General features: G+C 38.0%; 2 protein-coding genes across 3 annotated transcripts in view; one reads left to right on the forward strand and one right to left on the reverse strand.

The window, feature by feature from the left end:
- slc4a10b (solute carrier family 4 member 10b) overlaps positions 1-18,005 on the forward strand; it is a 29,410-nt gene extending 11,405 nt beyond the window's left edge. For both annotated transcript variants that reach the window (XM_084908595.1, XM_084908596.1), the window contains 23 exons: positions 799-954; positions 1,067-1,205; positions 1,638-1,798; positions 1,947-2,132; positions 4,867-4,955; positions 6,342-6,499; positions 6,603-6,690; positions 7,234-7,380; positions 8,259-8,362; positions 9,137-9,311; positions 9,478-9,611; positions 9,789-10,034; positions 10,171-10,276; positions 10,618-10,779; positions 11,075-11,188; positions 12,580-12,741; positions 12,850-13,101; positions 13,287-13,355; positions 14,203-14,376; positions 15,025-15,144; positions 15,246-15,313; positions 15,404-15,504; positions 17,263-18,005. In XM_084908595.1, the coding sequence (XP_084764721.1) occupies positions 799-954; positions 1,067-1,205; positions 1,638-1,798; positions 1,947-2,132; positions 4,867-4,955; positions 6,342-6,499; positions 6,603-6,690; positions 7,234-7,380; positions 8,259-8,362; positions 9,137-9,311; positions 9,478-9,611; positions 9,789-10,034; positions 10,171-10,276; positions 10,618-10,779; positions 11,075-11,188; positions 12,580-12,741; positions 12,850-13,101; positions 13,287-13,355; positions 14,203-14,376; positions 15,025-15,144; positions 15,246-15,313; positions 15,404-15,479 (3,086 nt within the window). In that variant the 3' untranslated portion in view covers positions 15,480-15,504; positions 17,263-18,005. The remainder of the gene's footprint in view (positions 1-798; positions 955-1,066; positions 1,206-1,637; positions 1,799-1,946; positions 2,133-4,866; positions 4,956-6,341; positions 6,500-6,602; positions 6,691-7,233; positions 7,381-8,258; positions 8,363-9,136; positions 9,312-9,477; positions 9,612-9,788; positions 10,035-10,170; positions 10,277-10,617; positions 10,780-11,074; positions 11,189-12,579; positions 12,742-12,849; positions 13,102-13,286; positions 13,356-14,202; positions 14,377-15,024; positions 15,145-15,245; positions 15,314-15,403; positions 15,505-17,262) is intronic.
- Positions 18,006-20,266: 2,261 nt separating this feature from the next.
- On the reverse strand, positions 20,267-22,080 carry gcgb (glucagon b). Its single transcript, XM_084908601.1, has 4 exons — positions 21,902-22,080; positions 21,689-21,794; positions 20,985-21,140; positions 20,267-20,725 (listed from the first exon to the last, which is right to left on the reverse strand). Exons 1-4 carry the CDS (start codon positions 21,978-21,980, stop codon positions 20,614-20,616), a joined length of 453 nt encoding a protein of 150 aa, XP_084764727.1. The 5' UTR covers positions 21,981-22,080; the 3' UTR covers positions 20,267-20,613.
- Positions 22,081-22,290: the final 210 nt, after the last annotated feature.

Raw genomic sequence — 22,290 nt, forward strand, 5'->3', positions numbered from 1 at the left:
GGTAGTCAACCGGCTGTGTGCAGGCAGGAGAAGGACCCAAAAGCAAACTATTGGAAACAGGGCTTAAACTCAAAATACAGCTTTATTTGCTGAGTGGGAAAAAGGCGATACACAACAATACAAGACTAAACCGGGAAATGCTAATTCACACAGGAAACACAGTGAGAGTCACACAGCTATGAGGGAGGACACAACACAGCACTGAGGGAGACTCTGACATGAATACACAGAAAGATAAAGAGTGACGTGGGAGCACACGGGGAACACAGCTGACACGAATAATCATAACGAGACAGGGGAAGCTATACTGAACAGAATGAACATGAAAACATGGGACCTTCACACGAAAAACACGAAAGATGATGTGGGAGTGGAGGAGAGGCAGACGAGAGGGAGTGAGGGAACACGAGGGAGAGCACAGACGTGACCGGCTGGGGAAACATGATGGAATAAAACACAATGAGGGGAAACAAAACACAAGGACTCACACAACTCAAAACATCAGACTGTAAACATGCTTTTAAATTTAGACTATTTAGGATGGAAGCCACGAGTCGCCGTTGGCCTTTTTGGTGCTTCATTTTTCATTTTTCAGGCTTGGAAGTTACCCCTTGCTGACCCCGAGTTAATGCTCAGTGTGGTCTGGCAGCAGTAGCCATTACGTGATTACATCTTATCTGTCTGAGCCATGCGTTTGAATAAAATAAAAATACGCAGGATGAATGGATTAACACACAGAAGTAGTATTTAACCCGGGCAGAGTGAGTGTATTTTATCTTTAATCATGTTTGTCCCCAGGTCACAGGACTCTCTACATTGGGGTCCACGTCCCTTTGGGCAGTACCAGACACCGCAGCCATCGCCGGCACCGCCACCATGGAAACAAGTACAGCAGGAGGCGAAGCAAGGAGCGAGTACGCACCTTGGTGGAGGGTAGCGAGTCTCCGATTTATGGTACAGACATTATTGTTTTAAAGCAGCTAGTTATTACTTTGTAATAACGATAGGATCTTGGGTACAGTTAATCCCAGTATGTACCAATTATTTGAATCCACTGCGTTTCTAGATACTCCGTCCCAGAGAGTGCAGTTCTTGCTGGGTACAGAGGATGATGATGAGGAGCACATTCCTCATGATCTCTTCACGGAGATGGATGAGATCTGTGTGAGGGAAGGAGAGGATTCGGAGTGGAGGGAAAGTGCCAGGTACTGTCAACATGGACACATTATCTACAAGGTCCTTGCTGAAAGCTCTGATTAAAAATATCCACTTACACTGATGTTTTTGTGTTCACTAAATTAAGTAACTGCAATTCATAGCTGCAATTGTGGTGCATTTTTAAATTCATTTATGTCTGCAATGGTTGTTGATGTTAAGATGTCTTTTCCTGTATGTATCAAAGATTATGGATCTCTGTTGACATGGTAAATCTGACATGTTATTTAAAGAGATATACACTAAAGAAAAGCAGTAAAGAAGGAGACTAAAAAAGTACATTTTAGAGAGAAATATATGACTTATACGTGAGCAGAGAGGGACCTAGAATGAATAAGTGTTGTTACTGCAGCTAGAACAGATGGCCTGCCAGTTTGTGGTCTGTTGGCCTCTCCTGACAGGAACTCAAATTCCTGTTGCAGGTGGCTGAAGTTTGAGGAGGATGTTGAGGATGGAGGGGAACGATGGAGCAAGCCCTACGTAGCAACGCTCTCTCTTCACAGTTTGTTTGAGCTGCGCTGCTGCATTATCAACAGCACCGTGCTGCTCGATATGAGGGCAAGTACCATTGAAGAGATTGCAGGTAATGACTTGAATTCTGTTTTCAAGAAATTTTTCTTTTTGGGAAAATTTGTAACTATTTTCAATGTATAAATATGGGTTTATTAATCATTTGCTCAAGATTTAAGTGTAAGAAACTGAATGCATCAGCTTGCGTTTGTCTATCTTAGACATGGTCTTAGACCACCAGGAGTTGTACTCACCACTGGGAGATGAGCTCAGAAAGAAAGTGCGTGAAACACTACTGAAGCAGCACCATCACCAGAACCAGAAGAAGCTGGCTAATCGCCTGCCACTTGTACGCTCCATCGCTGACATTGGCCGGAAAACATCTGAGCTTCATCTGGATAAAAACGGTGAGAAAACCTGAGAGTCTGTCTCCTATAAAATAATATTCTAAAAAGAAAGAATCACTCTTTAGTTAAAGTGGTCACAACATGTTGCCTTATACCAACTGTTGGAAGTGTTCTAGTGTGTATAATTTGTAAATGCGCAATATGTGTATGTGTCTTTATTACATATGGTCTTAACTTGTGCATATTTCCATCTTTTGCTCATTCCTCATTCTGTCCACAATCTGCCCACCCACCTGCCACAGCCCCACTCAAGTGAACAGGTGCTGGTTTATACACTATGCCCTTGCCCCTTTACTAGCTTTTACTCAAAAAACACATTGCAGAGAGGCTTCTTGTGATTTATGTTGGCAACTCTCATGACTGGCAACTCAAAATAGATAATTTTGGTAGACAGAAACAGTTAAGTTAAAGAGAAGATTGAAAATAAAATGTTTAATAGGCTGTATAAAAAAATGTTAATATTGGTCTTCATGGTGCAAAAACTATTTGATTGAATTTTGGGCTGAATTTAGTAACTGGAAGCTCTATTTTCCACTATCTTTGCCAGCTACATTTTATAAGCTTATGGTTTGCCAGAATCCCAGATCACTAAATTAGTTACAGAACAAACCAAACTGTTTGTTCAAAGATTTTCTCATTTGAGGGTGTTCTTAGTGTTGTTTTATTTTAACAGGCCGTTTTAAAGCAACAATCTGAGATAAGCTCCACGTCATGTATTGTGAGTGTATTAGACACTATAATTAGTGTTAATTTTTGACCCTGCTGTTTAATGAATACAGAAATTAGGCCAAACCTGTCAGGCAGCTTGGCAGTGATCACGTTGATGAGCATGGATTCTTTTAGACAGCAACACTGCTGAAATTCATTTTTTAAATCAATAATTGCTCCAGAAAGTTGTACTTATCTCTGTGTGATCATCCTCATTTGCCTTTATTTAATGAAATTAATCAGCTACTAAGTGCAGGTGACCACGGAGTGTAATGAAACTAGTTACAAAGCAATTCATTAATAGATATCCAACTGAACAATAAAACAGAAGTAATTCAGTTTTTAACAATTTATTGAATAATTAATATTTGCATTCAAATACTTCATCATTTACTAAGTTTTGTTCAGTTTTTATGTTTTCAGTTAAAGTATAAACTCAGATGGTCGCCATCATTAGCTGTTCAGTTTTTCGTTAACATGTGGCAGCAACAGACATGATTGATATGTTGAAGTTCAAAACAAGCATCAGAATGAGAGAGAAAGACAATTTAAGTGACTTTGAATGTGACAATAATAAGATTGATACCAGATGGGCTGGTCTGAGTGTTTCTGAAACTGCTGATGTACTGGGATTTTCCCCACACAAATATCTAACGCGTTTACAGAGTGTGAAAGAGAGAAAATATCCATATCCTGTCTTCTTGTTGAGCTGCTCTGAGTTGCTCTGAAGGCAACAGTAAGTCAAATGATCACTTGTTACAACCAGGTATGCAGAAGAGCATGTCTGAATACAAAAAATATGTCAGCCCTTGAAGCAGATAAACTGCAGCAGCAGAAAACCACATCGAGTGCCACTCCTGTTAACTAAAAACAGGAAAGTAGGGCCAGAATTTACACATACTCACCAAAATTAGACAATAGAAGACTGGAAAATGGTCTGCTATGAGGAGTTTGACCTCTGCTGCGACATACAGATGGCAGAGGGAGAATTTGACATTAACAATATGAAAGCATAGCTCCATCCTGCTTTTTATCAGTGGTTCAAAAATCGCTGCTGTTGGTGGTGTAATGGTGTGGAGGATATTTTCTGGTTTTGACTTTATGCCCCTGGTATCTGGTCATTGTTAAATGCCACAGACTACCTGAGTATTGTTACTGACTGTGTCCATTGTCTTTATGACATGGTGACGGTTGGTCACCATGTCACCAAGCTAAAATAAACTTAAATTGGGTTCTTGAAGATGACACAGAGTTTATTGTACTCAAATGACCTCCACAGTCACTAATCACAATCCGACAGAGAACCTTTTTGAATGTGGTGGAACAGGAGAATCTCATCATGGATGGACAACAGTAACTGTGTGACGATATCATATCAATATCAACCAAAATCTTGGCATAATATTACCAGCAATTTGTTGAAACTATGCCACGAATTGATACTGTAGTATTTAAGGCAAAATGGGATCCTGTCTAAGCACGGTGGCACGGTGGTTAGCACTGTTGCCGCACAGCAAGAAGGTCCTGAGTTTAATTCCACCATCAGGCCAGGGTCTTTCTGTGTGGAGTTTGCATGTTCTCCCCGTGTTTGCGTGGGTTCTCTCCGGGTACTCCGGCTTCCTCCCACTGTCCAAAGACATGCAGTTAGTGGGGATAGGTTAATTGGTTAATCCAAATTGCCACTAGGTGTGAATGTGCGAGTGAATGTGAGTGCGAATGGTTGTCTGTCTCTGTGTGTTGGCCCTGTGACAGACTGGCGACCTGTCCAGGGTGTACCCCGCCTCTCGCCCTATAACAGCTGGGATAGGCTCCAGCGACCCTGAAAAGGATAAGTGGATGCGAATGGATGGATGGATGGGATCCTGTCTAGTACTAGCAAGGTGTACCTAATGAAGAGAATGCAAATTGTTAGTTTCTGCTTTTATTCCCCCCCCCCCAAAAAAAAAAAAAAAATCTATGACACTTATAGATAAAATTAATTCATGTGTATTTTGAGCTAATTAAATATCTGGTCTGGACTGTTCAGGTCAGCTGACCGCCTCCCAGTCTCAGTTAGCAGTTCAAGATGGAAAAGGGGATATCAGTAGAGATAACAGCTCTGTGGACTTCAGCAAGGTATGGTACACAATTTATACAGGTGCAGGCATAGTGTGTGTAGTATATGTGCAAAAGCCTAAAAGGTGTATATATATTGCTCTATGTATGCTATATACAATACAGTTATATAAAAAAAATGCTAATTCTTCAAAATATTATACATTTTCATATGTAGACTACTCAACATATAAAGAATAAAAACACGCATTAGTGTGCCAGTAAAATGTTTGCATCATAAATGTATTTAATGCTTGAAATAGTAATTGCAAATAACAATGACAATAAAAATAACAATAAAAAGATACTTCTTGGAAATCCAGTGTGAATATAAGCATATACATAACACTATCAGATATGAGAAAAAGAGTGTGTCATACCAGACTCTGAGCAGACTATTACTTTATTGTGTGTCATTGTTGGCATTTTAATGGAAAGGTCATCTAGTAAGGGATTAGGATTATAACCCTGTTAAGTATAATAAAAAAAAAAGACTGTCACCACAGATAATAACCACAACCACACACAGCAATGACCGAAATAAAATCCTCACTGAAACCATTTGCATAATGTTTATGAGTTTAGCCTGTTGTCTAGGTCAGTGAATTAACTGCTTCATGTGCTTTGCCCGGAGCACTGGGACAGTTATAAAATGTGCTGTGCTTTTATAATATAACAAAAATCATTCACAGTAGAATTTTTCTTATAAAATAATACACATATGTTTTCCAACTGCAGGTTATAATTTACTTTAAATACAAAGAATAATTATTTTTCTAGTATAAAACTTCTAAAAATTCTCAATATTGCACTATTTTTGAAAGTCAACACATATAGAAATGGGAATTTGTTTGGTATCTGAATGGTTGCAGCACATGCATTACTGTGTATGTTGTGAATATTATTTGCGTTGGCACTAGCAACTGCCCAGTAATACAGAAAAACTAAAAAAAACTAACTAACTAAAAATACAAACTACCAACAACAAAGGATAAAGCGACTGAAAGAGGATTATTTTTATCATCAGGAGCAGGTTTTATATGCTATTAGGCATCTTATTTGCTTGGAAATAACCTAGCCTTATGAGTTATTATGCAACAAATCAAAGTAATATTTGTTTTTTTAACACTGTTTTGTAATATTTCATTCACTCACCTGCAACTAATTTGACTGTTATGTCCTCTGACACATAAATCCTGGGCAATTTCAATGCATTTAGTCTGAATGTCATTTAATATCTTACATTTGGGGCTTATTGTGAAGGTAAGGTGTAAAAGATAATTACTTAAATGCAAAAAATGCTATGTGGTGCCACTATTTTAAACCATTCTTATTGTGAGACCTGTTTGGATGTTATGCTAACCATGAAGGATATTATGAAGCACTGTTCTTTGTGGCCTTTTTCAGATAGACATTCATTTCATGAAGAAGATCCCACCGGGAGCGGAGGCTTGTAATGTGTTAGTTGGCGAGCTGGAATTCCTGAACAAACCAGTGGTGGCGTTTATCCGCCTTTCACCGGCGGTTCTGCTCAACGGACTGGCTGAAGTCCCGATTGCCACAAGGTCACTACAGTATGATGTGCCTACACTAGGTCGAGATCACAGAAAGAAGTCAGCCACATTTGATTTGACAAATCAAATTAAAATGATGTGATTTTGCCTCTAGGTTTCTATTCATTCTCCTGGGTCCCCTGGGTAGAGGGCCTCAGTATCATGAGATTGGGAGATCTATTGCAACACTGATGACAGATGAGGTAGGAATTCACTACGGGAGAAATATTACCACGTTATCATTCTGAAGGGTGTATTTATTCATTACTGTTTTGAAGAAGTGGGTTGATTGGTGTAAATGTCAGTCAGATGTCATACTCAGACTTTCTGCAGGCACTTTGCATAAATTCACAGCCCAGCAGAACTCACCAAATTTCAAAAGTGATGGAACATTTCTCAGCGTGAAGTACAGCTCAGAGCTTTAATGACATGCTCTTGGTGATTACTCAGCCCCTGTGCTCTCCTTTTCTGTCTGGATCTTATGCTGTCATCCACCATAACTGTGGAAAAGAGAAAGTCTGAACTTAATTACAAACACACTGTTTGGAATAAGCGTAAACGAGTCAGTTAAATTTAGTTTGTGCAGCACCTGTCAGGTAATCCAAAGGTGAAGCTGCTGTAAACCGTCCCTAAGTGTAAATCCTCTTTTAACAGATATAAAAAGTGATGGCTGTTGTTCAGAGAGTGTTGCATATACACTGCACCACACTGATATAGTGCATATAAACATATGTCTCTGCTTGCAGGTTTTCCATGATGTTGCCTATAAAGCTAAAGATCGAAATGATATAATTGCTGGTATCGATGAATTCCTTGATCAAGTGACAGTCCTGCCTCCTGGGGAATGGGACCCGTCTATACGAATAGAGCCACCAAAAAATGTACCTTCTCAGGTCGGTATGAATTTTATTAATCAGTTGCTGATTTTTTAAATTCAGTCAAATTCAGGAACTCTTTAATATTTGATAAAACTGTGCCTCTGAAGTGAGAACAAGAGTATTATTTCCACTGACAATACTTTCTATGCAGATCATTTCAAGAATCCATGGAAAACTGAGCCTTCATTCAATAATTGTTTTATAAATTACAGTCTCTCGAATTATACAGACTGGATCAAAAAATTTGCCTATATTTTCTATCCTAAGTTCTTAATTACAGGAGAAATTCACATAGAAATTCCAGGGCTGGAAAACATATTCAAGCTCTGTTAAAAACTCCAAGAAAACCAATTTTACACTCGCTTAGAGTTTCTAAATATAAAGAAAATATTGTTGTTTTTTCATAGTTGCTTATAGTTTTTAGATTTTCTGAAACAGTCACCATGTGATGGGTCTCTTTTTTAGTCTAAAATTTGACACCAGGCCTATCCTAGTGCCATTAGAAAACTATGGGATTTTAGGTTGGAGAAACTGAAGTCAAATTATTTTTGACTGAATGATCCATTTGGCATTATGGCTCTGTGCTGGGACATCCCCATCCATCCAGGAAGAACAGCTGCAAGACGCCAGCACAGATAGAGAGCAAGCATCAGTGACGACAGATATGACATTGATTAAGCCAGACAGAACAAGAAGGGTTTGCAGATGCACAGCCACTGTGAGCAGGTTAAAGCAGCTTAGATAGTGCACCATACATAAGATTTATCATTTGAATGTATAGAAGAGTATCACGTGAGTCATGAGCTGATTGTGTGGTGGGATTGCGGCTGAGCTTGACTTTTGACCTGCTTAAACTAATACTATGCATCATTTTTGCCTTGTTTGTTAAACAGGAGAAAAGAAAGAAAAGTAACATTTTACCAAATGGATTAGTAGAGGGGGAAGAAGAAGAAGAGCACGATGCTCATGGCAGCCCAGAACTGCAGCGTACCGGGAAGTGAGTCACTTTGTGCTGAACATTGGGGGGGTCAAGATCTCTGTCTAAATAAATAAATAGATATGGGTAAATTTCCAGATGATTAAACATGCAACCATTTTGCTGGTAATACCTGAAATGAGCAAAGAAAATCAACAGCCTATTTATGCAAGATTATTCATAATTTTATTGGGGGGGGGGAGGGGGGGTTATATTGGTTGGGTCTGATTATTTGGGGGGGGGGGGGGGGGGGGGGATTACGCCCCTGTGACTCACCCAGGAAGTTTTTTTTTGTTTTGTTTTGTTTTTTTTTTTCAAAGGGAACCGTGATCACCAGGAAGTTAAGATGTTCACTAAGCCACCTTATTAAACATAAATGTGCTGGAGATAATTTAGGATAATTCTACTAAGCGTCCAAAGATTCACACTACTTTATTTGGTGTGTTTTCTCCTCATGTGTTGTACACATCAAAGGAGTTTGAGGTTGAATCAGCTGTGCTTCTACAAAATGTAGACTGTGATGCTAATCGGCTATTCCTGGGGAAACTTGGTCTGCAGTTGCAGTGATGAAGTGGTTTCCATAGAAACATTCTATCTCCAAATCTCAGTTTTTGCAGAGAGACTTTATCCGTCACGGGGAACTATTACACTAAGCCAATAGCTGAGCACTGGGAAGGCAGTGAAAGGAAAACAAGTTAGGGGAAAAAAAACTAGCTCATTTAAATTAATAAAACTGTCAAAATGAAAAGCTCAGAATGCTGACGCTAATATTTATTCATTTATTTATCTTCTCAGGTGGTTTGGCGGTCTCATTTTAGACATCAAACGCAAGGCCCCTCACTACCTGTCTGACTACACTGATGCTTGTAGCTTACAGTGTGTCGCCTCTTTCTTATTCCTCTACTGTGCCTGCATGTCCCCTGTCATCACCTTTGGAGGACTACTGGGCGAGGCAACAGAAGGACGCATAGTAAATCACCTGCCGTTTCCTATAAAAGTTCACGCTGTTCTGCAAAGACTAGCTTCACACTGTAGTAGAGTTTCACTAGACAATACTTGTAGTTCTACATCATGAATCCCTTTTCAGCATATATATATATCCATTAGTAATTTCTTTGTCCTTTCCCATCCCCCAGAGTGCAATTGAGTCACTGTTTGGAGCCTCACTGACTGGAATTGCTTATTCCCTGTTTGCCGGGCAGCCCCTTACCATTCTGGGGAGCACGGGGCCTGTGCTTGTTTTTGAAAAGATATTGTTCAAATTCTGCAAGTATGTTTTTCCTTGACAAATGTCAAGTTTTGTTTTGTTACATTGTCTGACTTGAAAATGAATGTATTGGCCATGGATTGATCTCATGGACAAAAAGCATGCAGTTTTATTTTAATATTGATTTTCCTCTAATTCGCAATATTTCAAAGACAACTGTTCTTGTTAATCTCAACATAGGGAGTATGGCTTGTCCTATCTGTCACTGAGGACCTGTATTGGCCTGTGGACAGCTTTCCTCTGTATTCTGCTGGTGGCCACAGATGCCAGTTCCCTCGTTTGCTACATCACACGTTTTACAGAGGAAGCCTTTGCCTCACTCATCTGCATCATTTTCATCTACGAGGCCTTGGAGAAACTCGTCCACCTGGGGAAACACTATCCCTTTAACAAGAACAACAACCTGGACAAACTCACCTTGTACTCGTAAGTGGACATTAATTCTCATAGCATGGGCTGTTTAAAGTAATGCAGGAATAATTATGAAGGCCATTTCATAGCCATACAGTAAATCCATGATGACGGATTATTAACTTACCCAGATGCTCATGTGCTACCACAGATGTTCATGCGTTGAGCCTTCTGACCCCACCAATGGCACCCTGAAGTACTGGGAGATGAACAACATCACTGCTTCAGAAATCTATTGGGAAGCACTGGAGGTCAAGGTATTACTGAACCACTAAAAAGTATTAAAAAACAAAACAAAACCAAAAAGCAAAGCATGAATAAATCTGTTAGTTATGGTAGTTTTATATGCATATAAGACATATTTAAATACTGATTTACATGGGGACAAGTTTGAAAAGCATTTATTTAGGTTTTCCACCTTAAAGTGACATCCTTTTCCAGATGGGAGAGATAGAGCAGATTAAGGGCATGTGTGTTGGATTATATTGGATTACTCAAACTGCACTGCAAATCACTGTAAAAGCACATTTTGAAAGTTTTTTGTAGACACGGGAGTTCATAAACCCTGTAACGAATAGTTGTGCCCTGTTCTCTGCAGGGCTGTATTGAAAATCGTGGGGAGTTTGTGGGCAGTGCCTGTGGACCTCAAGGACCCTACGTTCCTGACGTTCTCTTCTGGTGTGTCATTCTCTTCTTTTCCACGGTCTTCATGTCAGCTTTCCTCAAGGAGTTCAAGTTCAGCAACTACTTTCCCACCAAGGTACTGTCCACAGTCTGTTATCAGTTGCGATAGTGTATCAAGATTATGACTGAATCATCAAGAGAAAGGTACTAGTTGTCACTAACTTAGCATGTCTTTACTTTTGTTGCACAATGCAGTGGCACACTCTAGTGGTCATACTTAAGTATAGCATGATTAAAGGGCAGTAGTGACTCAATTGATTGGTTTCTATTAATTAGTATTAATGAAATCCATACATTTATGGATTGTTTTAATTTTTCTTTTTCTTTTTTTTAACAAACACCCCTCTATTTTTTTGGTTTGTTTTATTTAGGTCAGGTCCATTATCAGTGACTTTGCTGTTTTCATCACTATCCTAACCATGGTCTTGGTTGACTATGCCTTAGGGGTCCCATCTCCAAAACTGAAAGTTCCCAGTGTGTTTAAGGTGAGCCAGAGCATACAATAAATTGTTTGGTTCAACCTTCAAAATGAAAGATTAAATATACACAAGTCTATCTCAAAACAGCACACACATACCCACACACACAACCTCAGTTCTGAAAACGTTTGGACACAGAATAAAACTATTTGCAAATCTCGTAAGCCCCCTATTTCATTAACAATAGAGAAAAGAAACACATCGATGTGTAAAGTGGGAAACACATCTCAAAAAAAGTTGCAGCGGGGGTGACAAAAGGCTTCAAGCGGTACTAAAGCAAAATGATTTGATAAACAAAGAAAAAAAAAAAGCAGTGTAGTCAGGCAGAGTTCACCATTCTCCAACATGTTTCCCAACTTAAAACTTCAACATCTACAGTATAACACCATGAGAAGACTCCAGGAATCTTGAAAAATCATGTCAAGGCTGAAAATCATTATTGTCTTAGGAAAACATGGACCTTCCATCCTGCAGACTAAAGAGGAGAGGGACCATCCAGCTTATTATCAGTGCTCAGTTCCAAAAGCCTGCATTTCTGATACTGGTACAGGGGAACATTGGCACCTATGGAACTGGCAGCTTCCACCTGTGGAAAAGCACCATCAGTGGTGAAAAGTGTATACAGGTTTTGTAGCAACATATGTTCCTATCTAGAGGACATCTTTTTCAGGGAGGACATATCTCAGCAAAACAATGCTAAAGTGCATACTGCAGGTATTACAACAGCATTGCTTCACAGTAGATGAGTCTGGGTGCTGAACTGGCCTGTTTGCAATCCAGACCTTTCACCATCTGAAAATATTTGGAGCATGTAAACAAATGAAACAAACAAATAATGAAGCAAAAATATGACAAAGAAGACCCAGGTCTAGTCTGATCTAGCTCTACATCAGACTAGAATGGGGAACAGTCATTTACCATAAAGTTCAGCAGCTGGTCTCCTCAGTTCCCAGATGTTTACTGATGTTAAAAGAAGAGGGGATCCTACACACTGATAAACATGGTCCTGTCCCAAGTTCAGAATGACCTAATATTTGCTTAGTTTAAACATTAGATATGTTTTTAATCTTCTATTGTGAATCAAATGTGGGTTTATGAGATTTGACAATTATTCTGTTCTCTTTTTATTTACATTTTACACTACATCCCAACTTTTTCAGAACTGGGTTTGCATATGTTGCTGCCCTTACTGGCCAGAAGAAGATACCCATCTATGGTGACTTTAAAGGATGGGGGAATGCACATCCCAATACACAGTGAATACACAATTTAAATAAACGAGGACAGAGAATGGAGATTATGACTCCCCGTCACCTCCTATAAGAATTCCTTTAAAATTACTCTTGACATGCTATTTTAGTGTAATCACCTAACCAAACGCAATATTTTCTCATTAGCCAACAAGAGATGATAGAGGTTGGTTCATCACCCCATTGGGGCCTAACCCCTGGTGGACAGCAGTCATAACGGTGGTGCCAGCTATGCTTTGTACCATCCTTATCTTCATGGACCAGCAGATCACGGCTGTCATAATCAACAGAAAGGAACACAAACTCAAGGTACTTTCCTGCTTTCCTACAGACTGCAAATGAGTTGCATAATATCTTGCTGAACTGCATCAAAACAGCTTAACTTTAACTTTATTAACCGGTATCTCCCCTCTCTAGAAAGGCTGTGGATATCATCTAGATCTGTTCATGGTTGGGGTTATGCTAGGTGTTTGCTCTTTGATGGGGTTGCCATGGTTTGTAGCAGCCACCGTCCTCTCCATCACCCACGTCAACAGCCTGAAACTTGAATCCGAGTGCTCAGCTCCCGGGGAGCAGCCCAAGTTCCTTGGTATCAGAGAGCAACGCTTTACCGGGCTCATGATCTTTGCTCTTATGGGGTGCTCGGTCTTCATGACATCAGTGCTCAAGGTGAGACGCTTGTTTGAACTCATTCTGCAGTTATGATCACAGTATTATTAAATGTGACTTACTGTTTTATATTTTCAATGCCTTAAAGCATTTGAAACATACACAGGTTTTTGTGTTTACACTTAATTTTTCCAAGTATCCCTCAGGAACTGTATGAAATATATTTCTCTATTGTTGATTTTCAGTTCATACCCATGCCTGTGTTGTATGGAGTATTCCTTTATATGGGAGCATCTTCTCTCAGAGGCATTCAGGTAAAAGTTGTTGGAGTTTCACAGTAATATGTAATTTATTTGCTGAAATTATGCATGTGAGAAAATAACATGTGTTATTTTTCCTATAGGATAATCTGTGTAGGCTTTACATTCTTGCTTAGCCATCATAGGGGATCGCCTCCATATTGTCTGGCTGCCCAGATAAGAAGAGCTAATTGGTCTCTAGCGTGTTCCCATCTTAAAATGATGGGAGCTCACTAAAATAGTGCTTATTTTCACTATTTTTAACAGTTGCCTTTTTAAACTTCTTTTCAGTGGTCTGACTTATTGTTGCTACACATTCACAGAGAAACTTTTCACTTGCCTTAGTGTTAGACTTTCTGCACAAGCTTGTCAGGAGTCTAGTCTGCTTGGCTTTTGATGCTTAAAAGGCAATTTATTTTTGGTTTATAAAAGCTTAGTTGTTTGACCTAAAAAAAATTAAACCGGTGTTATATCTATAGGTTGTTCATTACAAACTTATACTGCGCATCTAAACCTTACTCTGATTTTCTAAGTATAGGCTTTATAAACAGCTGATGCTCTCAGAAGCTCTCAAAAAGATTAATATAACCTTAAAGCTCCTTTATGGCAAAGGGGGAAATTGTATGTTTAATCAGGGTTAAAACAACTGCCTATGGCCTCTGGGGTGATAAAAGCAGACTCAATCATACCTAAAATGTCTAACTTTAAAACCGAAATCATGAGATTGCATTGTAGACAGAGAGCGATTAATCTTAACCTTCCATGTGTTGTGATTTTATAGTAATAATGCTCACATTTGGACTATTTTTAATCAAGAAGTAAATAAGTGTAGTAAATAAGAATAAATACCTTTCCTTTGCAGTTTTATGACCGTCTCAGATTGTTCGGTATGCCAGCCAAGCACCAGCCCGATTTCATCTACCTACGACATGTACCCCTGAGGAAGGTGCACCTCTTCACCATCATCCAGCTCAGCTGTTTGGTTCTTCTGTGGACCATCAAGACATCCAGGGCTGCCATTGTGTTTCCTATGATGGTCAGTAAACAGCGCATTTTCCTCACACTCAAATATATTGGTTGGGGCTACAACCTTTAGGAAAACCAGAAGGGAAAAAGAGTGTGTGAAAGCATTGATGCGCATGGTGATCTTTGATGATGTATCTGATATCCCTGTGTTGGTGTTGTTCCTGCACCATCATCATGAAACTGGTTTTCAGTTTCAGCATTGCTGTTAACCAGTCATGCTGTTGTGATGTTACAGTGTTGAAAAATTGAAGAAAAAAATGCATTTGTTTATATAAACCTCTCTCCTGGAACAAGCGTTCCAAGTGTTTTCTTTATTAATTTATCCAATATGACAAATATGCACCAAATTTAAGTCACTCGTGTCGGTTTGCTTGTAATAGCTTTCAATAGCATTGGCTAACCTCTTGGCTAATGCTATTAAAAGCCCAGACAGGGACTGGTCAGTTTCATTGTTGATTCTGGACCAACACTGTTATGATGACGTAGGAGCACAAATACAAGGATATCAGATCATACATAAAAAATGCTCTATATGTTAAGTTTCTTACATACTTTGCTTCATATTAAAATAAATAGATCTAGCTCCTCAGCACAGTGTCCTTCGTTATTAAAATGGTTCCTTGAGTCATGTGTTTGTTCTTCTGTGGCACTTCTGTAGGTGTTGGCTTTGGTGTTTATCAGGAAACTGATGGACTGTATCTTCACCAAGAGAGAGCTAAGCTGGTTGGATGACCTCATGCCAGAAAGCAAGAAGAAGAAACTAGAGGATGCTGAAGAGGTGTTTTTTCCCTTCCTTCCTAAACAAATGGCAATGTACTAATATTTTGTTACTATTTACATGGCTCTAAAATGAGTTGCTTTCATTTATTCAACCTTCAGGAGGACGAGGAGCAGAGTATATTGGCAGAAGATGACGGAGTAGAGCAAGTGCCATTAGAAGGGTATAAGTAAGTTTTAGGGGCAGCATTTAAATGCTTTTGTAAATGTTGATATTCATATGGACTATATAAGTGAATTTGTGTGTTGTATTTTTTTAGAGGAATACCCATCATCAACATCACAGATGAAATGTCCAAAGGTTCTTTTGGAAATACTTGGAATGCCAGTGGTTGAGATACTTCAAAAAGAAAACAATATGGTAAGAATATTTGCATTGCATATTTGCAACATTTTCATACTTGTAAATCCAGTGCAGGAACTAGTTGTGCATCCACACACATACACAAATATATATATATATGCTATAATTATTATTTTAGCATGATGCCATGATATGTTACATTGTATATGCCACATAGATGTTGGCACTCACGACAGTTTTCATGCAATTACACGTAGAAGAATATTTCTATACATGGCACAGTTTAGATGCTCAAAAGGAACAGGATGAAGTTTAGACTTAATGCTATGATCACATCCCCCCTTTATAGTGACAGTGATGGCAATACTTTTTATTGCGAATTTTTATTCCAAATTCAAAAATTGAATAATTTATGTTTCAGGATTTTAAGATTTAATACAGTAATTTTGCTAAATATGTTCTCAGGCTTAAAAAAATCTAACAAAAAAAATTCTCACTCTAATATTTTATTGGACTGCCTTTCACTCTGGCATTGTTTCTATAAGCTCATGCAATTTTACAACATTTATTTCTGTCCAGAGTTGCATTAATTTATCGCCAAGATCTCATATTGATGATGGAAGTCAGACCGCTGCGTAAAGTCTCCTCTGGCAAATCCCAAATGATTCTCAATGGTGTTAAGGTCTGGACTCTGTGGTGGCCGGTCCATGTGTGAAAATGATGTCTTAAGCTCCCTGAAACACTCTTTCACTCTGGTTGATGAATCCTGGCAGTGTCATCTTAGAATACGCCCATGCCATTGGGGAATCCAGATAATTAGCTGACCTCACCTAGACCAGATCATAACAATGACCCACAGGCTTTTGTCGTGTACACTAGGCATGCTGGATGCATCACTTTATCCACCTCTCTTTTTTACCACATGGCCTTTTTTCATCACTTTTTTATTTCATTCTAGCAAATTGAAGCATTTCTGATGAAGTTTCATGTTAAGTGTTTTTCTTAAGGGTAAATGGGCTGGTTCTTAAATAACATTTGTCTACTCTAATTGAGCACTCTTAGTGCTTTTTATTGCAAGCCTCATTCACCCAATCACACACACATTTATTCTCACACACACAGTCAAACTGATGAATGGATTAGGGACAACTCAGGTTTTTAGTAACTCTTCCATGCAGACTGGAGGATCCAGGGATCTCACCGTGAACCTCTGATTAAAAGTTGGCCCACTCCACGTCCTGAGCCATAAATACCTCTAAGAGCTAAATAGCCACAATCCTTTGAGGTTCCTTTACTTTGCATACTTGTATTTTTCATTAATTTTGCCCAAGGTTAACACAATATCATGGCCTGTTGTGGAAGAGGGCGCCAGACGTTGTGAATGACAGCTGATTATTTTGTGACAGAAAAACAAACAAAAACATGTATATGGATCATAAAACCTTGGGGCTTTTATGCAAAAAGACCATCAAGTTAGAAATTTTTTGAGCCTTACATGATTGTAATATGAGCACACTGTGGGCAAAACTGTCATCGCCAAAGACAGCTGATGTTGGTTAGGTACAGTGTTTTTATTTATTTATTTTTGTTCTTGTAGCTCCATGAGACTAGTACCTTTTATTTGATCATATTCAAAAGTCAGAAAGGAAATAGGTGAATGACATCACTAACATTCAGATGGATAAATAACACCATGAGTCAGAGAAAAGGAATATACAAAATCACTTTAGGTAAGCCGTCGATTTAAAGATGGTTATGTTTACATATTTACTACTTTTACACATTTTTATATCTTTTCTCTTTGGATTCTGATAGTTACACCGCTCTCAGCATTTTGCCACAAGTTCAAATAAAAGCTGGAGAAGATGGAAGTCAGTGTGGACAGCATTACGAGTCTTTGTCATTGTTCCGTCTGTGTTTTCAAACAAATCTATATTGTGTGTTTCATATCATCAATCCTTCAAGTTTAGTTTTGCAGATCTCTGTAAGTAAAAAACTGCTTTATCTGATGTATCCCGGTTATTATGAACCAATAGAACCTGCTATCTAATTGTTTCTTGTTGTTAACGTCTAACCCTATATACTGTTTGGATTTATTGAATGTAAACCACAGAAACATACATTTCTGCTGTTTTTGGAATGGGACCATTTTGAATTTTACGTAATGATTTTAATTCTGTGGAACCAAAAGCAATAGCTCTTTGTACCAAAATGGTAATAATTTGTATGAGAAAATATTTAGCTATATTTATATTGTCATTTATTTTATGGTATTTATTTTATATTTGTTTTGTGTTTGCTACAAAATACATGGTAGTCTAACAAAGACGTGTGTGTGTGTGTGTGTGCATATTGTTTTTATTGTAAATGTAAGCTATACTCAAAGTATCCTGTGTTTAATGGTTGTATAAAGTTATGAATCATGAATTTTAAAGGCATCTAGCCATCTACTGTTACATTTCAATGAAGAATTGAGGGTTACTCAATTTTTAAAATCAAATAATAGTTTTATGTATAACTTGTCAGTGTGCTACACTAAATAAATTTCCATAAGCATTCTTGTTTATCTTGTCAAAGTCAAACTTATGCTCAAATGAATTTTTTTTAGGAAGTCAACAATTCTGTTTCTCTGTTTATCATTTTTGATTTAGCAAAACTTGATGCATTAAACACTGAATAACTGCAAAAGCTTTGAGTGAATTTTAGAATTTGAAATTTTGAGAACATTCATAGCATTTTATAATAAGGCTGGTGACTAGAGTTTTCATTTTTCTAGATTTAAATAATTATTTAATTTAAGATTTGAATAAAATTTTATCTGTAATTAGAATGTAATTATATTTACCTACAACTATGGTAGATACACTAGAATTTAAATACCCTAGCAACCACAAATAAACCAGCAGTCTGAGATCCAACTGCTCTATTGGGGTGATTTAGTACCATGAGGTCTTTAAGATAAGATGGGGCCTGATCATTAAAGACCTTGTATGTCATGATAAGGATTTTGATTCTGGATTTAACAGTGAGCCAATCAAGAGAAGCCAATATGGAAAAAATATGCTCACTCTTTCTTCTAATCCCTGGAAGTCTTACATTGCATGTAGCTCATTTCGGCTGAACCTAGTCAGGCCCCACGAGCTAAGACTCAACCACAAGATGCTTGCTGAGCCTCTCCCCGAGACCTGGCTTCAGGGTGAAGGCCCGGCAACCTCAATCTAGGTGAGGTAACTTGGTCTGTTGTTGACTTTTGCACCTAGTCTGGCTGTTCACCTAGGACCAACTTCCCTTGGGAGATCCTACCAGGGGCAAAAATGTCTCAGATTTATATATGCATGCATATAGTGGGTTGTACTTGTTGTATTTGTGGGCATATGCTAATATATTCTTGTGATGACTAATATTGTTATATATATCCTATATATCCTCCTGAGGACCAGTCTATTCATTTATGTCCTCTGTAATGGACTTTATTTGGTCTGTGCCTTTTGACTTATTTGAGCTACCCTAGTAAGTCCTGATGTATTAAATACAGGGCATCCTGGGCTTTCCATTGATGTCTCATGTGTTTGGGTGGCCTTTTTTAGAGGAAGGAAATCACCAAAAACGTTCAATGTCAAAATTCTTTTTCCTCGGTTATAGGATATAGTGTACTAATAAAGCATATTATTAACACGTGAGGCAATATTATGGAATAAAATAAAATGTCTGTTTACATACATATATAAAAATATAAACACATTTACACATATATTGATGTGTACTATACATGTATACAGGCACAAACATACTCATATATCCATACATACACACACTCAAAAACGTACATATATACTATATCTTGATTTAACAAGATGTCAGAGGATCGATAGATAATATTAGTTTGCTGCACATAATGCTTTCATTTGAAATGCCAATGGCAATTTTACTTATATAACACATTTGATCATTTGTGTTAAACAATGCATTTTATTGTATGCTAACACAACGCTCTTAACAATGAGCTTTACATAGAAGCTAAAAACGTAAAAACCAGTGTAGGTTTTCAAGGATAGGGCAGAGATATCCAGTGTCAGTGATGCTGAAAACATTTGCCTGTTTTTAACCTTGACAAATTTTGGCTCTCAAGTAAACTGGAATGGGCTGAGGATTACTGTAATCAACAGATGGTTTGATGTGCTACAGATGACAGCTTAGAGAGGTGGCCTATCCCAAAGCGTGTCAAGCTGCTGGCTCATGCAAATTACTGTTTTGTCTCAGTGCCAGGAGGAACTCAAGAGTGTCGACCCAGTCATTTCTCCCAACGAGGTACTTATGTGATTGACATGATTTTCTTTCATTTAGCATAACCATCCTTGGTGTGCAGTCTGCGCATTGCTTGAAAATCCTCCTCCAGTGAACAGCTGACAGGTGACATATCATCATTTTACCTGGTAAAAAATACCACAGCTTATTTCTCCCTCTGGAGTAACGTGTTCATTGATTTTTCTTCTACCTCCATAAACACAAGGATTAAGGGAAGGTGACAGTGGTGCAAACAATCAAATCACATTTTTTTTTAGCCAGTGACTATATCACTGGACCAAAATGTTATGTCGTGCTTATACATAACTTATTTACTAGTCAGCGAATATTGATTCAAATGACCACACGACTTTTATTCTGTTCTTGATGGCCAATAATGAGTGTATCTTTTGTCTAAAGCATGATATTTATATATTCTCTGACTTCTAGACCTCATGCTAAGACTTGTTAAACCACCTCATTGGATTCAATTATTTAGAAAGGGAAGCCATGGATTGTACATATTTCTTTATTGAAAACTAAATGTATTTTTTTTCTGAATAATAAGAAAAAAGCATTAGACTATTGACAGATGTAATTAATAAACTTGAAGTTCAAACCAATAATGTGATTTTAAAAACGAAGAAAAAAAACTGAAATGTGAAAAAAATAAATCATGTCATGAACGCTTGATCAGACATCTGACACATATCTGACACATTTTCAAATTTCCTTTAACAATTTAAGGCCAACAGGGCTTCTTGTGAGGGCATTTAATATCTTACCAAGAAAAAAGTCTAGTACAGACTGCAAAACATATAATGGCACAGAGTCAGTGAGAATAGTTGCATTAATTTGGGAAATGGCAAAAGCTGGATCTCTTCAATCTCTTCTCCCTCGGCCAGTCTTCAGCCAGGACACAAACTCCTTGGCTGCCTGGTCTTGCAGGTAGGAACTCACATCGCTGGTGTAAGTGCCGTCTGCATGGCGTCTCCTGTGTGAAGAAGTCACAATAGGTGCATATGTAACTGTGGTGCAACAGACCAAAAAACCCCAAATCCACATGGGTACATTGAACATGACTTGGAATCATTTTGATTTAGGTTAAAATCACAAACGGAAACAAGAGAAGCAATCTACAGAATGAATGCAGTTATATTTAGACTTTAGACTGTCTTTTACAAATTTAAAGGCACAAACTTACAAATTTGTGTCTTTAGAAAAACAAAAAAACAAAAAACTGTGACACTCACCCATTCCTTTTTGAGTTCTTCAGCCACTGGACAAAGTCTTGTGCTCTTCTTGTCTCCAGGTATTTGCTGTAGTCGTTGGAAAATGTTCCCTCTGAATGTCTCTTCATGTTTTGGATCTCAATGGGTTCGTTGAGGATGGAGTTTTCAGTCAATAGCCTAAAAAAGTGATGCATTATGAAAAATAAGTGAACAGAGCTAATGTACGCTCACCATTGCAATAGCCTGGAGTCCCCTGCTTCTTACAAGTTAACTCTTTATTCTTTATTCTGCATCATTCTTCTCATCTGTCCATGACTACTCATATATACTTCATACTACTCAGAAATCTGGAGTTGTATCAATCAATCAATCAATCAATCAATCAATCAATCAATCAATCAATCAATCAACCGATTGATAGAACGATAGATCGATAGATCAATAGATATAGGTATATAATAACAATATAACATTGTTTAGCATTAAATTCAAGCAAAAAACATTAATTTAAAATTATTTATAATTATTTATTATTAATTAATAAGTGTGCTAATCAAATTTTGATTTAAATTACACTTTATAAATTACACGGGCTATCAACACTGTGGATTTTTTCATTTTGCCAACAGCTGCTCCATTAATGCAGCACATGAGACTAATAGTAATACTACTACTACTACTACTAATGTCTGAGGCAGTGTAAAATGACTGAAAGTTGGTCTTACATAGAGTGTCGGTCTGTGTCCTGGTCAGGAACCTGCCAGCTGCTTTGAATGATGATGAGGAGCAGGAGTCCGGCTAAAGAATGAGCACTATTCATTGTTTGAGCCTCTGAAAAAATACAAAAAGAAATTTATGGAAAAAGTGACGTTAAAAATCCATTCAATAAAATTTAACAAGATATTCTACATTTAGATAGCGCTGCAAAAACGTCTCACCTGTGGTTCTTTCTGCTGAGCGTTTGAGAGAGGGATGGCAGTTTTCTCTTCTTCTCTCTGGCTTCTTAAGCTGTTTCATGGTCCCCTCTTGATCTGCTCAGCGTTTATATAGGGGAGCTGAGGAGCACTCTCCCAGGTGACTTCACCGTCACAGAAACCTTAGCATATCACCTGTTACTTTCAATCCATTAGCCAGCTTCCGCCTTGTTCCCCTGAATATATTTGACTTTGGGTTTTTAAAAAATAACAGCTGGGTGGTGAAATCTGTTGCTTTATTTAGTCCAAATCAAACATGACCTCTACCCTGACAAATAAATCCATGCCCATGTATGTGTTTGATTGAATTCAACAGCTGGCCATTTTGGATATATAATGTTTCCTATTATTCT

The sequence above is a fragment of the Perissodus microlepis genome, chromosome 16, assembly GCF_051167445.1.
Source record: "Perissodus microlepis isolate ML-2025 ecotype Zambia chromosome 16, ASM5116744v1, whole genome shotgun sequence".
Taxonomy (NCBI): Eukaryota; Metazoa; Chordata; class Actinopteri; order Cichliformes; family Cichlidae; genus Perissodus; species Perissodus microlepis.

What these genes read in the sequence shown, in the direction of transcription:
- gcgb (XM_084908601.1), bottom strand. Translation starts at nt 21,980, where the DNA reads ATGAAACAGCTTAAGAAGCCAGAGAGAAGAAGAGAAAACTGCCATCCC. An exon ending in CTCAGCAGAAAGAACCACAG is followed by an intron (nt 21,795 to 21,901) that starts GTGAGACGTTTT and finishes GTATTTTTTCAG; the next exon opens with AGGCTCAAACAATGAATAGT. An exon ending in GACACAGACCGACACTCTAT is followed by an intron (nt 21,141 to 21,688) that starts GTAAGACCAACT and finishes TCACTTTTTTAG; the next exon opens with GCTATTGACTGAAAACTCCA.